The 16317-nt window shown below is 30.3% G+C and overlaps 2 protein-coding genes across 3 annotated transcripts; one reads left to right on the top strand and one right to left on the bottom strand.

Annotated features, from left to right (window-relative positions):
- Window positions 1-3705: 3705 nt before the first annotated feature.
- Window positions 3706-4398, top strand: LOC107633384 (uncharacterized). The gene has a single exon (XM_088507323.1). The coding sequence runs from the start codon at window positions 3706-3708 to the stop codon at window positions 4396-4398; it is 693 nt and encodes a 230-aa protein (XP_088363449.1).
- A 5543-nt stretch (window positions 4399-9941) lies between these two features.
- LOC107634542 (uncharacterized) lies at window positions 9942-11504 on the bottom strand. Of its 2 annotated transcripts, XM_088509899.1 has the most exons (5): window positions 11420-11504; window positions 10943-10987; window positions 10732-10827; window positions 10480-10540; window positions 9942-10128 (listed from the first exon to the last, which is right to left on the bottom strand). In XM_088509899.1, the coding sequence occupies exons 3-5, from the start codon at window positions 10823-10825 to the stop codon at window positions 10104-10106; spliced, it is 180 nt and encodes a 59-aa protein (XP_088366025.1). In that variant the 5' UTR covers window positions 10826-10827; window positions 10943-10987; window positions 11420-11504; the 3' UTR covers window positions 9942-10103. The 2 variants fall into 2 exon arrangements, with proteins under 2 accessions (XP_088366025.1, XP_088366026.1); XM_088509900.1 differs by lacking the exon at window positions 10943-10987 and having other exon boundaries at window positions 11420-11491.
- Between the last annotated feature and the right edge of the window lie 4813 nt (window positions 11505-16317).

Here is a 16317-nt window from a genome sequence, read left to right as displayed (position 1 = left end):
TATAAAATATCTAAATACTAAATTATTAAAATCACTTAAAGAAATATCTTCTTTCCAATTCCGGACCCTTCTCTTTTCTTTTTAATTAATATTTAAGGTGTTAAAGTGACATTTTTAACATACCAAATCATTTTAATTTCAAACAAATTCTCTAAAAAGATAAAAAGATTTGAAACAAAGGTTAAAGAAAACCACTTAATTGCATGTATATTAAAAATTAGCCACTAAATTAATTATTTATATAAAATATATATTTATATATAAATAAATAGTAACTAATATAGTGATTATTTTTTGTGTTCATATAATATTTATTATATTTTACTAATTTTATAATCAAAATATGTTACATATTATTTTTTTATTGTAATTAAAATTAAATCTTTTGTTTTTTTAAATTAAAAAGTTCTCTTTCTCATTCATTCACTCATTCTATCTCTCTTATATATATCAGTATCAATGATTAGTTATTTAATTTATTAATTTTACAACTAAAATGTACCATATATCACTCTTTCATTGTAATTAAAATCAAAATTTTTTCTACAAAATTAAAGAGTTTTCTCCTTCAATTCTTTCTTTCATTCATTCACCCACTCTATCTCTTTTATATATCATTATCAATTACTAATTATAAATTTGTCAATCAAAATATGTAACATGACATTCTCTAATTACAATTAAAATTAAATTATGCCTTACTAATTTTACAATCAAGATGTGTCCCATGTCATTCTCTTATTATAATTAAAATCAAATCTTTTTCTCTAGAATGAAAGAATTCTCTCATCCTCTCTCTTATTCCTTTACTTACTTTATCTCTCTTATGTATCATTATCAATGACTAATTATAAATTTATCAATTAAACAACATAACATTCTCTAATTATAATTAAAATTGAAATTAAAATATAGCTATATTATTATATTACTAATTTAACAACTAAAACATGTCACATAACACTCTCTCATTAAAATTGAGATGAAATATTTCTCTTCAAAATTAATAAACTCCCTTACTCCATCTTCTCATGTATCTCTCTTCCCTTCTTTATTTCTCTTTATCTTTCTCATTCTATATATAGATTTTTTTTATTTAAATAAAATAAATACCTTCCAAAATTACCTGATTTTCCTGAAGCATTATTTTTAAAAATGCAAATTCTTATTCCTAATAATGTATAAATCGTTCATGTGCCTTGTGGTTTATATAATATATTAACCACTATACTTTTAAAAAATCTCAAAGTGACCAATTTTAATAGTTGTATATAAATTATCCCAAAGTAAAAGAATTTATGTATTTTGAGACAAAAATATAAAGAATTAGAATGATTTATGTGCAATAGCTAACTCTCAATATCTAGATACAATTTATACTTAACTTAGCTAACCCTCAAAATCCAGTCACAATTTATGCTCAAAATGATGATAAAACAGATGATTATGGCTAAAAATATAACTGTATGGTTGCGAGATCACATTAATTAAGTATAGAACTCACAATTGAGTGAATGTGGCACATATTATGGTAATTGAGAGGAAGAGTATTGTTATAAGTTTAAAGTTTGTTTATATTATGTTCAGATAGTTATATTTTTTTTGTTATATGTCTAAATAATTTATAAATATAAAGATATTTTCACTACAATAATATAGACTATTTTTTAGGATTATTATGTGTCAAAAAAATTAAAATTTGTCAAAAAAATAAATTTTGACACTATTTTAACTATAAAAATACGTTAATAAAAGTTTTGTGAAAAATAGTATTTTTAACATATAAGTAATTGTAAAAAAAAATTTAAATCTTATTTTGATAAATATTGGCCGTCAAAAGTAATTTATTAGAAAAATTTGAGAATATATTTTTTGTGATACTTATTAACCGTCAAAAATATTATTTATTTTGACACTTATTGATCATAAAAAATTCTCCACAAAAATTTTTAACAAAGAATGAGATGAAATCTTGAAACTGAAGAATAAACTGAGATTTTGAAGATGAAGAATAAGTAGTATGATCCTAAACTGAGAGCAGTGTGATGCTAAAATTGACAGAACTCAACGAAGAAAAGGAATAATAGAGTAAGTTGAAAACAAATAAGTGTCAAAATTGAGGAGTAATTTTCTACAATCAAATTATTCATCAAAACAATATAGAAAATTTGACATTTGTGATATTTGTCAAAAATATATATTAATCTTTACACTTAACTATGACTGTTAAAAAAATCATGTTAAAATAGCTCTCTTTTCTTGTAGTGTTTTATTTTTTGAATTAGATTTTAAAATTAAGGTAAATTTCAATTTTAGTTTTAATAGGATATTAAAATGAATTTGATCTAATGTTATTGACTATTTATCTATAAGTATTGAGACAATAAATATTTCACAAAATTATTTTTAATACTACAAGTACTCAACTCAATTTGTTAAATTCTATATTTACTATGTATTTTGGTTTTCTCACTTCATTTTTATGAAGTATGATATTGTTTGTATCCTCTAAATATCTAATTATTAATTGATATTTGGCCAGATCAGTGTTATTTTTTCACACATAAAATATGTGATCCAGTTCTCTATCATCTAGATAAAAAATTTATTATTAAATTTTAGGATTATAATCTTGAATTAAAATATTTTAAATTAAATAAATTAATAAAATAATAAAATAAAAAATTAATTTTTGAAAATAAAATAATCAAATATATATTTTATAAAAATTACAAATTTAATGATGATTAATTCTTATTTTATTATTTTAATAATTTTTTTATTTTAAAACATTTAAATTCTTTAATATTTTTTAGATATGATCTTTGAAATAAAAATAGAGTTATTCATAGACAATAATGTAATCTTTTAAATCAAGTTTTTTTTTTAGTCACAAAAAAAAATCAAGTTTTTTTTATTTTATTTTAGAAGATAAATCTTTGTTGTAACAAAATCATCTTTTTGTAAAAAATAGTTTGATTCTATAATTTTTTTTGCCATAATCTATAATATGTTAATATTCGGACAAAGTCGATGCTATTTCAAAATATTTATATTTCTGTAATGTTATTACAGACAAAAACACTAATTTTTGTAAAATAAATTTATAAAATTTAGGTTTAATTATTCTATTGGTCCTTATAGATTCGCGAAATTTTTAATTAGGTCCCTATACTTTTTTTCATTTTAATTGAATTCTTGCACCAAATTTTTTTTTTAAATTGAGTCCTTACACTTTTTTTTCTTTTTATTTGAGTCCCTGCACAAATTTTTTTTTAATTGGGTCCCTATACAATTAAGCCAATTATTACCAAGAATGACCTAATTGAAAAAAAAATTGGTACAGAAACTCAATTAAAAAGAAAAAAAGTATAGGAATCTAATTAAAAATTTTGCGAAACTATAGAGACCAACAGAGTAATTAAACCTAGAATTTACACATCAATTCAATTCATAATTTTTTGAGCTATTTCAAACAAAAAATTTAATTTTAAAATTAAATCAAATACTTGTTTAAATAGATAAATGAACTTATGAGTGATGGACCACCCTTAGTTAAAAATATTTTATATATAATAACTACTATTTTCGGTAAAAAGAATTGTCATTTTGACAATTTATTTGGACAATTTAGCAATGTCACATGTATTATTTTCAAACTTGTAAGAGGACTACATTTGAAAAGTGACACATGCATCAATACACATGTTCGCAGTTGTGCAACTTCACAGAGAAGATTCATCTTGGAAGATCATAGAAAGAATTTGTCAAACCAAATATATGAACCCTCAAACTACTGAAACCAATGCAGCAGCACATATAGAATGTGTCTTAAAAGTTCTTATCACTCCACAAACACTCGCTTCCTTTGAGGAATCCAGAGAAAGAGTGAGAAACATAACTGAGAACATGCAACCTCGATGCATAGCTGATGGAAATGAAGTCATGAGGTTTTATGGAACAACTATTGCATGCTCCCTGGGTCTAGTAAATTACTCTTCTACCCTCAGCTGCACTTTAGAACAGTGTGGTTTGTGCCAAATTCTAAAGCATGGTTTCAACGCAAACCAAGAATTCCATGGTGAACGTGGGGTTCTCACCACTGCTACAAGTGATCAAGCCTTTGATTCCATTATTTTATTTGAATCATCTGAATACGACCAGGAAGCATTACCAATATTGAGGAAGTGTGTTATAGTGTGCAGAGTAATTGCTGGAAGAGTTCATAACCCTTTGCAAGAGATTCAGGAAGAGACTGATTTGGGTTTTGATTCATTGATCAAGAAAATAAGCCGTGACTCATCAGATATTGAAGAACTCTGTATTTTGAATCCTAGAGCTATATTACCTTGCTTTGTCGTAATCTATAATCCGATGCTTAGGAGAAGCAATTTTTAAATTCTAAATGGTGGTTTTAGCTTAGATTTCTTGCTAATAATATGATTTCATTTCTATATTTTATTTATTCTTTCTTATGTGTTATTATCACAACAAATGTACGTTTCAGAACATCAAAAATGTAAAAAAAAAAAAAAAAAATTACTTGAACACAAGAAGTGATAGTGAACGCACGTTAAATATACTATAAAGTTTTCTTCATCATTATGAACCGTTGACGTAGGATTAGTTTATACAAATTTAGTATATTCATTTGCAACTAAAATAATAATAATAATATAGTTTATAACCATGTGCTGATCCTTGCTTCCACATTAACAATGTTTTAGAGCAATGCTAGGGGCAGCAACTTTTGTGATTAGTAGCCATCAAATAGCCATCAATAATGATCTAATGGTGTGAGATTGGTGTGAGATTTCATCCAATGACTCACCTTTATCTGCTGGTTACATGCTGGCCAAAATTCAACAAAACTGCTGGCCCCCTAGACTTTTCCATATTGTTAAAGTGATTGACAAGAAATTAGAAAAAATGAGGATGAAAAATTGGTATTTTATAAGATTTGTTGCTTAATCTATGCAAATGCTAATCTATCATTTACTGCATATAAACACAGATTATTGCAATTTTCTCGCTATAAGTTAATTTGGTTTCTTTCTTTAAGTTTTCCATAACCCTTTACGTTTCCATTTGTAATATTTGGCCTATAAATCTGAGAAGGGGGGTGTTCAGGAAATATTATTTTGCAATGATGATTGAATTGGAAGAACATGGGAACAACAAATTAACTGAACAATTTTATTTTGAATTGCAAAGAGTATAAAACTCATTTTTTATGGAAGAATCTAGTACCAAATGGCTAAAACTTTTTCAACAAAAATGTGTATTTTGTTTCATGATCAGCTCAAGGACAACTAAAGAATCATAACCCTATCTTAAGCAGGTAATCTGATATATATGCATGTGTAATGACAAGATTTGATTATACAAACAATGTTTTTTCCCTTTTCATTTTATCAAAATTAATGTTTGTGTTTTTGGTATTCTTCTTATTGGATTTTTTTGGAGAAGAACAGAATTAGAAAATAATATTATTATTGAGTTATATTTACTTGATATAAGAACTAAACTATATATAAAGATATTATCAATTAATTTCATTAAATATTCATCTACTAACTACTAATTACTACTAATTTCTAACTACTCATTATGACTATAATAATAAGAAGTACAACTTATTTAATTTTGCTTGAACTTGTATATCATTTTGAGTGTTTTGGACCATAGGATTTGGTAAGTTTAATATGCCCCACAAGTCTTAGCTAAAGGATATTGTTTGTGCAAAAAGTTAAGTCTCTTTTCAAAATATGACCTAAGAGAAAATGTCAAATGTTTGATGGAGTAATGTTAGTGATTTGGGTAGAATTGATAGAGTGTGTTGGTAATGAATGATGAGTAGCAAAGGTGTGTTCAAACATGTACAAGTCTTCTCTTAATCTATTCAAATCAATCATTTTTAAGCTGTGATAGTTCTCAGTGGTTAAGAGAAGGGGGTTGAATCTTAACTTCTTTTCTTTTAGAAATACTTTTTGTTTTTTCAAAAAAACTTAGGACATATTTTTATTTTTGTCTCGTGATGAGTTGAGAGACATTTTATTTTTGTCTCCTGAGTAACAAAGCCAGAATCAAAATAGAGAAGAAAAAGTAACACTCATATGTATCCTGATTCAGCTACTTAGTGCAATGTAGCCTACATCCAGTTTCTATCACAAACATAATGGAATTTCACTATCTCTTTCTGAAGATTACAAACACCAATGCTTTCCTATGATCTACCTAATCCTATCTGGGATAAATCCATATTCTAACCCAATCTGAATTTGACTAGGACTCATCCTAGCTTTCAACAGCAAAGTGCTAACCCAACTTATAAGAAAATCCCCATAGGATCATGATACAAAACAGAAAGATATACAAAGAACCTCTGAAACATCTTATGACTTTTTCTCACAGATTAACTCTCTGTCTTTTACCTCTCATTGGCTTTTTCTTACAAACCTCATTATATTTGCCTTTTTCAATGAGACTCATACAGACTAAACTGAGAAAAAAAAATACTAAATGAACAATATGAAGGAGAAGAACTCAATCAGTTTAGGTAGCTATGAGAAATGAATTCTGTGCTTTTCACTTACTCTTCTTTTCTTCAACCCTTAACTGTTTACCCTTATTATAGAAGAGTGAAGCTTTCAAGGCCGAATCAAGTTCAACCCTAACACTGTTTTCTTCTCCATCATCAGAGTTTTGTAGCGGCTTCATCAGAGAAGAGAGAGAAAACTGAATCTGTTGCATGCAACTTATTCATTCTCTCTCATCTTTTTTCTTCAAACTTCTTCAATCTTCGCTGTAGAGCCTTGCTTTGGCTCCAAATTTTTATTTTGAGCGTTGATGAGCTTCTAACCATGGTTGACTTCATCTTTTCCATGGTTGCTTCTTCTGTGCTTGAGGCTTTGTAATTTTCTTGGTTCCTTGGTGTAGCACAAATGAGGGAAGATGCTTTTTGTTACGCTCTGACAGAATGTAACTCAATACTTGATTGTAGCCTTTTCTTCTTGCTTTGTTTTGGCAACAAGATTTTGTCCTTCAATGCTCCATAGCCTCTGCACTTTCCTTTTTTTTCTTTCTTTCTTGCTGAATGAGTGACGTAACCGAAGTGAAAAGGGAGGAGAGAGAAGAGAGGATTTTTGGCTTTCGGTGAAAGTTTCAATGAAATTAATTGAAATGAATTTGGGTTCAAGTAACCAAAAGTGAAAGTAGATAACTGTATAAGGTTTGTGGTCTTTTTGGCTCATTTTCTTGTTTCCTCATATTTGGTTTATGATTGGGCTTGGCTTTATTGTTCTTTGGGACATGGAAGATTAAATAATTTTTTGCACACCAAATCAAGCTCATTAAATAAATAATTGTTAAATAATATTTGTTTATCACTTGGATTAGTTTATATTTAACTCTTCTGAGCCCATATTCTATTTTTCAACTACTCAGCCCATATTCTATTTTTGTGTGTATTTCAGTACTCAGTACCCATTTAACTCTTCTGACACGGATTAGGGTCTTAGTATCTGATATGTGTTCAATTTTTGGAACCCCTCAGTAACCGAGATGTGACCGGTTGTGTATTAATGTAATTACGCTATACTTTATATTTTTTCGTAAATTTTATATTTATTTAATTTAAATAAGAGTAAAATGATAATTAGATCATGTTGACCTTAGACTAATTTGTCCTTGAAGAAAAAAGTACCAATTAGTTCCTTCAAAATAGCAAACAGTGAACATGTATGTTATTCTATCAATAATAGTGCGAAACGAAACTGAATTGTCCATGTATTTCATTATCTACAGTGATGCATGTCTCGTTAGATGTAGTTTTGGACATTGAATCATTTATTATCTTTTGAATTTTTATATATCCTTTATCAACGACTCTCTATATATCAAAAATTCTATCAAAATAAATGAAATTTTCTCCAAAAATTATTATTTACATTACTATCTTTCATAGATAATCATGTCAGAGTAATTAACAGTATATATAAATATAACCGTTAGGTTTTAGTTGATGAATTGATAGAAAGACATCATGTGTCTATTGTTTACTATCCTAAAAAATTAAATTAGTACTTTTTTTAAAGATTAATTTATCTGAAATTGAAATCTTCCTACACCTAATTGTTAGTTTACTGTTTAAATAAAAAGAGTGAATACCCCATCCGGCCCCTAAACCTCTTGGTATAAATATTTAAAAGAAAAAAAAGGCAGTAGCCTAGTAGGAATAGATTGGAACATTGGTGTTCGTATCTGGAGAGAGAAAGTGTGTTTGCGTGGCTGTTTTGTTAGAATAGGGAGTGGGGTTGAGACTAGCGCCTCTATTTCCATTCCAATGGATCTTGATAGCAACGCTCCCAATTCTGGAATCAAGAAACGCAAGCAGGAGTGTAGGACGAAGAGGGTCCTTTTCTCTTTTTTCCAATTTGCTCCCTCAAAACAAAATAATAATAATAAATAAATAAATAAAATAAGAAAATAAGAAAAAAATATTTTCATTTTTTCTTAAAAAGTTTTACCTTGTAGGTTTCATTTCTTTCACTCTGCTATCATATTAACCATTCATTTTTCACCTGTTTGAGCCTATTTACTCATAAAATATTATCAATAAAAGTTCTCTTGAATAACCAAAAAAAAATAATAACACAAGATTTAAGTTTAATTATTTTAAGTTGAAGTACAACATAAAAAATTAAAAACAAGATATCATAAAATTCATAAAACAACACACTAAAATTCATATTACATTAGGGTTTACTTTCTTAAACTATGCTATTTATATGAGACGTGTGGATATGCAGATTTGCAGATCGAATCCGCGGATATCACTTTTAAATCCGCAATCCGATCCTACCATAGTGCGGATCGGATAATATCTGCAAAATTCGGATCAGATACGGATAATTATCGCAGATATGTGGATATTATCCGATCTATGTGCAGCCCTACCTTTTTGTTTTTTAACTCGCTTTTGTGATAGAAGTTTTCAAATAAATCATGTCATAACAAACTTAGTTTAAATAGGAATCAAGTTCCTTGTTTACCAATTACAAGACAAATGCACTCTTCAATTGAGTTTTTTCTGAGTTAAATCATATATTTAGAAGAAAAATTATTAAAAGTCATAATTTATTCTCCTGATTATTCTTTTAACTTTTAAATAATTTTTAAAAAAAATTATCTTTTTAAATTTTTATTTATTTAAACATCAAGAGAATAATTTAAAGGATAAATTAAAACTCTTAGTTATTGCTCTTTTTAGAATGCTTAATTAAATAAAAAAATCTTGCTATACGTTAAAAGCATTTGGAACCAAATCCGAAGTGATTTTACCAATTAAAATCTTCTCTTATTTAATAAACACCCAAAATGCAAGCTTCAATTTTCAAATCAAATAGTTTTTTTTTTTTTGTATGCATGTTTAAAATTTAAAAAGGTAAACCTTGCTGCACAAGTAGTTCCCAACCTGACAAAATTGCCCCAAAGAGGAGAATGTATATGCTTTCATGGCTTTGATATTTTCTTTTTTATAATAATAATTGAAAAAACAACAACAACTAATTAAATAAACTAAATAACGAACTTGGTTTGGTCAGCTTGATGATACACTTATGTATGCAGTAATTTATTTGTTAGGGACAACAAAAAAGCAAACTAAATTCTGTAGACTTCCTTTTGATTTTCTCTTTAAGCTGTCTTCAATTTAGAAAGAAAATCTTATGAGATCAAAACAAATTTCGTTAGCTTCAGTCGCTTGATACATTTTAAATATGGGTCTTTAATGAAACCTTCTATGGCTTTAAAGAGGATCTCACATTTTGAATTTTCAATAGTACAAACACAATAGTAAAAATTCTCAAAAAAAAAAAAATTGTTACAACGTAGTAATGCAATTATCATCCAACATAATACAATTTAACAAGCAAGCAAATGTCAAAAATATAAAATTAACGATGGTGCACAACAAGCATGAGATGCGCAATTTCTGTTGGCAGCTTGAAGAAACTCCAAAGTCAGTTCATATCAAACTGCTATAGGATATTTTCCTAGTCAGCTACACCAAATGCAACTAATATGAATTCTCAAGTCATCATCTACATATACTGCTTGAAGACATACCTGCCATTAAAATGTAACTACACAATTTGGTCAAACTGGTGGAGCAGGAGCAATCTTTCTAGTACTGAAGAAAGTAGCAAAAGGCTGCTAGCATTGTTACCAAAAACAATTTATGTATAGCTTCAGCAATAAAATCATTTTGAAGAGCATTTTTTAAATGTAATTTTATATTAAAGGGCTTCTGGGGTTGCTTTACAAAGAATCCACATTTACTTGCGAATCTGGCGAAAGGCATATGTGAAAAATGGATACTAACTTGCTAAATTTTTAATAAAAGGCTATCTCGCAAGGCTAGGTAAATTTACAATAATTAAAATATATATTAGAAGAGAGAAAATGGATTGCACTCACCTCCTGAAAAACTCAGTAACATATCGTATCACGAACCACATTAATACAATCAGCAAAATATCTGGAAAAGTTTAGGAACATATACAAGCAGTACCACAACAGACAAGATTGCACATGAATTCAAGGCACTCAACTTTGCGCTGTTTGTCGAATATTGTTCTGAAATAACTTTTGGAAAGAAAAAAAAAGAAAAAGAAAAAGAAAATGTAAATAAGGTAAAAGCCATGTAAAAGAGACTGCAATAGAGGATACTGAAAGTACAGCGTTCCCACCAATCCAACATATAAAGCCCAAAAGTAACATTGTAGAGGAAGATCTTGCGCTGAATCCAATTCATTTCACCCATGGCTGCAAAAAAAATAACAGTAATTTTGTTCAGAATCAGGTACTCAACAGCAATAAAACTTATTTTAAAATACTTTTCAGTATATATCATGCTCAACAGAGCAAAGAAGTGCCTCACTGAGTCCAACTTAGTATGCCCAACAAGGTTTTCAGGGGCGAGCTCCTACACAACCATGAGAAAGAGTTGCAAGAACGTAAAAATGTAGCTAAGAACGGAAGTTCCTACTAGAATGTACAATATTTTATTATACAAATACATACATGCGCAAATTAGTGACAATTAACACAATTATACTTGTATTGACAATGGATAATGTCATCATTCACAAATTAGATGAGTTTGGTTGCGTGATTTTAATAAATAGATGGCATGCAATCATCAAACGAGCAAACAAATCAATCCAGATCGACAACCAATGGGTACGGGTAGCAGTGGACCAGATCGGGCAACATGAAATTTGCAAGTAAAATATTAGAGCTTTCATGAATGTATATGTTAAGACAGCAAAATATTCAAATCAAAGAAGAAATAAGAGAGCATATGAATCAAGACGGAGGCAATTGAGAGAGAGACAAGACAAGACAACGTGAATACCTTTGGCTTATGGATCCAGATAGAAATGGAGGGAAAGAGAGAAGAGAGACAAGACAACGTACGAAGACAAACTATGTATCAAGTAATGAAACCTGGGGGCTACCAACATCACTTTTCACTTAGCCATATCAAAATTATAAAAATATCCATGTCTTGGGGCTACTAACATCACTTTTCACTTAGCCATATCAAAATTACAAAAATAACCATGTCTTAATTTTCTTATTACTAACGAATCTGTCTTCGTAAATCATGTTGAATTGTTGATCTCTTCAATTCAATTCAATAAACTCCGAACGTCACGTTTCTAAGCTAATCACCAATCAGCTATAATAAGCTTTTAGCTTGGGCCACCCTACAAGCTCAAAATTCATATTCAATTCTTATTAGTAAAAATAAAAACTGCCTTTTTCTATAGACAAAGGGGCCAAAGGCCCAACAAGTAATTACCACATACAACTAGCACGAGTATTGGGCTAAGTTAATTATAAGAAGATATCTTGGACTCGTCCCTATTTCTTCCAAAGCCCTTACTCAAGTCCAAATATGTACCCATACCACTTCATTCCAAAATGATTGACCAAACATTAAGAAATGTATTTTGTAGCTAGATTGAGTGCTAGTTTAGATTGGCTTTTTTAGTGAAAAAAAATACTTTTTTTTAAATAAAGTACTTTTATTAATTTAAAATTTATTTGGATATGTCTTTTAAAAAAAATATTTTTATTAAAAAACAAAAGCAAAAGACGTTAATATTTAAAAACTCTTTTTAAAAATTCTATCTAAATGTGAAATAATTTTTGTTTGTTAAAAAAGATCTTTTTTAAAAGGATGAAAAACATAAGTACTTTTTTCAAAAATCAATCCAAACTAACCCTGAAGCCAACGTATAACCTAATAATATAGTGGTAAAAAAAAAACCTAATACTATAACCGTCGTTAGAGGTTTGTACTAAACTACTAATTACATATCTCGTACTTTTGAAATGACCACACCCATGTTTTAGACCGGTTGAATTCAGTTGTGAATGTGACCTTTGTACGTGAATATGTAGTGTGAGTGAGTGTTTGAATATAAAAAGAAAAAAAAAAAGAAGTTCTAATACTATGACTAATATCCAAAAGAAAAACATAACTAAATGTATACGTAGTGGAGCCAGACATAATTGCCTGAGGATCGTGGTAGAGGCTGTACTCCACCAAACTGTGGAAGAATTCGATCTACCTGGTGTCAGTCTATGACAACAAAATATATCAACGTTGTCACGCTCCTCCATAATGCCATATGCCGAGGCTCAAGTATCTCTGGGTGTACCACCTGCACTACGTCGTGAGAGCTATACGTCATCCAAGTGAACTGTGCAAAGAAATAGTTTTGGAATGTCATTATTAGATATACAGTGTTGCCAAGCTGACATTAGATATTAACTATTTAGATTTGACAAAATACTCAGGTCCCTAGCCTGAAGGAGATCTATCCTGAGCCTTGGTGTGGAATTTATAACCCACAAACTAACCGGCAAGTGCACCAGGTCGTACCAAGTAATACCTCAGGTGAGTGAGGGTCGATCCCACGAGAATTGATGGATCAAGCAACAATGATTGAGTGATTGGCTTAGTTAGACAAATAGAAAAGTTTGACTTTTCTTACTAACTATTTTAATCATGCAAGATTTAATTCATGACAAACTATATGTGACTAAACCCTAATTTTTTAGACCTTTTTAGTCTCCTAAAATTCATCAACCGCCAATTTCTTGGTCACTTAATTCCAATTAGAAGGTGAAGTTCAATTCTAGTTTATATGCCACAAAAACCCTAATTACCCAAATATAAAAGGATTATATGTCACATATCCCGTTAAGTCCAGATAATTAGAAGTTTAGGAGAATATGTTTTCAAGCTCTTGTTCAAGTAAAGAGCTTTTTCAAGTTATACAAGAACTCAATTAGAACAATGGTCAAACTTCCGTTCCACCCAGATTCATAAAATAAAGGACGAAAATAATTCTTGAATTCTAAAACAATACATGAATTAAAATAGAAAAATAATAGTATCAATCCATACAATAGACAGAGCTCCTAACCTTAACAGTGGAGGTTTAGTTGCTCATAATTCAGGGAGAAAACTAGGATTCTGAAAACTGTAAATTGCGGAATGAGGTAGAAGAAAAGAAGATTCTTTTCCCTTTTATATCTAATCCTAATTAATGTAAAATATATTTTTAAAAACTAAAATAATATCTTTTCCTAATTATAAATAAAATAAAATAAAATCAAAATTTATTAAACTTCATGCGCAGCCTTGTATGAGTGCATGGGGACCATTGGATTCGTTCAGGTCCACGCTGAACTTGGGAATTCTCAAGTTCAGTGTGGATGAGAGCAGTATGCGTCCTTTGGAGCTTTGAATCCACACTGAACTTGGAAATTCTCAAGTTCAGCGTGGATTGATGCGCACATTCCCCTTTTGATCCTTCAAACTGGCGCTGAACTTGAATAACTTCAAGTTCAGCATGGAGTGCTCGCACAAAGTGGAAGAAAAGGATATACTATTATATATCGTTGGAAAGCTCTGTAAGTTAGCTTTCCAATGCTACTAGAATCATATCAATTGGACCTCTGTAACTCAAGTTATTTCTGTTTGAGTGCAAGGAGGTCGGGATTGACAGCATCATTCGCTTTCTTCCTTTTCTGCTACAAAACTCTGTCAAATCCATCTGAATGCTACCTGAAATAAACAGAAATTGCAAACAACTCAAAGTAGCATTCATAGTGGCTAAAAGTAATTGAATCTTGATTAAACTTAGTAATTCAAATGCAAATTCACTATGAAAAGATAGAAAAGATGCTCACGCATCACAACACCAAACTTGAATTGTTGCTTGTCCTCAAGCAACCGAAATAAGTACATGATTGAGATGTGAATTTGCAAGAGAAGTGAAAATTCAGTTATGCTCATGTCTATTCTTAAAGTAGGGCTTATCTCTTGCAATCCTGAATAGTTTTGGCATCTCACTCTCCTTTGAATTAGAGGAAGGTCACTGTCATTCAAAATTAGAATTCGGATTATATTATGAACTCTTTGATCTTCATACTTCAGTTTAATCCTTGAACACAGCAGATATCCTTTAATTCTCAAGCAACTGGTGCTTTGCACCTTGATCCTAGTCGTGACTTTAAATGTTCTGTCTCAATGGTTAGTTGACACAAGAACACCACAAGCACTTAACTGGGGAACTCTCCTTAAGTTCTGATTTTTCTTTTAGTTACTCCCAGACAATGGTGCTTAAAGCCTTTAGCATACTCTACTAAATGTATCTGGTCTCGACTCTAAATATTCTGTCTCAAGGATCGCTTGACACAAAAATACCACAAGCATATGACTAGGGAAATAACTCTTTGAGCTTTCAATCATGTCAAACCTCCCTAGTCATTTATGCTCAGAGCCTTGGACCTTGCTCTTGTTTTTCTTTTGCTATTTCTTTTGCTTCAAGGATTAAATTTTTGTTTACTTCAGAGAATTCATAATAGTTCTCTAAATTATTGTTCCTCATACATCAACATCCTTTGATTCAAATTCAAATATGCATTGTTCATGTCATTCATTCAGAATCACAATAATACCACCACATTTAAGTAAATGAGACTAATCTTAAGTATAAACTCAATTTCTCATGCATTACATCTTTTTCTTCTTTTTTTTCCTTTTGATTTCAAGCTCAGTGAGCAATACATGAGACACTCTTTCAGAATTAAAAAAATAAATAACAAAATAAACAGTAAATTAAACTAGAACCTAGGAATTGAAATAAAAACTGATCATGCAATAACAAAAATAGCTGAAAACAGGAATATAACATAATAAGAACAGGAGGAAATATAGAATGAAAGGAACTCAACTGTCTCAGTTATCCTAAAAGATGCTCACGCATCAAGCCTCCAATGAGCAACTCGAGGTCCCTTCTCGCTCACGGTCGGGTTGTGACCTGACCACCTACAACCCCAGACACACGTTATCACTAAATGAAAATAACTCCAAAATATAAAAGAGAAAGATATAACTTAAATATAACATCACCTCGAGGCCAAAAGCCAGTGAAAGGTATCATATCTAGCGGGCCTGAAACCAGAAAACCGCCAGAAGATCCATGACTGAAGCAGCTGCAATGGACCGGCTAACTTGACAACGTTTTTATTTGCCACCCGGTACATGCACCGATATAACCATGACAGAGCAGCTGATTCCCAACTGTACCCACCCATATCCTCAAGCCTGGCTACGTATGGCAGCCATCGAATGTGTAGGCGAGTGCTGGACTTGTCGCCAAATAGCTGAGTCCCCAAAAGCATCATAATACAGGCCCGGGCATACCTCCTAACAGTGGCGTTGTCGAAGGCAATACACCCAACAGCTCCTGGAACCACACCCAAGCTAGACGACCGCCCTCGATGTATACACTAACCTCTTCATTGATGACACCAGCAATATGGACAAATCCATCCAAACGATAAAGACGGTCCGGATTATCCCCCATCACGTTACTTCTCAAAATTGGCGTGTTTGGGTTGCAGATTTTGGTGGGGCAGCATTTGGTTTAATGGTTCGAATGAATCCAATTCGAACTCTATTTATAGAGAGATTCCTAATAAATCTAATTAGACTCATTCGAATTACCATGAACACGAAATCATGGGTAAATCGAAACAGGGAGAGCCGAATTACTATGGGCTTTTCATGGCTGTAAATTGAAACGGTGTGTTCAAATTAATAAGGTTTCACGTGGATGCTAAATCGAAATAGCATGTTTAGATTTACTAGACTTCCATTCATACAGCTATAAATCGAAACAAGTTGTTAAGCTTTATTAGGGGAGCATGCGAAAATGCATAATTTGA

This window comes from Arachis ipaensis, chromosome B3 (genome assembly GCF_059453495.1).
Source record: "Arachis ipaensis isolate K30076 ecotype BB chromosome B3, ASM5945349v1, whole genome shotgun sequence".
NCBI lineage: Eukaryota > Viridiplantae > Streptophyta > Magnoliopsida > Fabales > Fabaceae > Arachis > Arachis ipaensis.
The sequence above is the reverse complement of the archived record's forward strand: the minus strand, read 5'-3'. Positions and strand labels throughout refer to the sequence as shown.

Bases quoted from the DNA above. Each gene is read 5' to 3' on its own strand.
- LOC107634542 (XM_088509899.1), bottom strand. From the start codon at position 10,825: ATGGGTGAAATGAATTGGATTCAGCGCAAGATCTTCCTCTACAATGTT. The intron at 10,541-10,731 runs GTATCCTCTATT...AAACTTTTCCAG, and splicing joins GTGGGAACGCTGTACTTTCA to ATATTTTGCTGATTGTATTA. The intron at 10,129-10,479 runs GTGAGTGCAATC...TTTTAATGGCAG, and splicing joins GTTACTGAGTTTTTCAGGAG to GTATGTCTTCAAGCAGTATA.
- LOC107633384 (XM_088507323.1), top strand. From the start codon at position 3,706: ATGTTCGCAGTTGTGCAACTTCACAGAGAAGATTCATCTTGGAAGATC.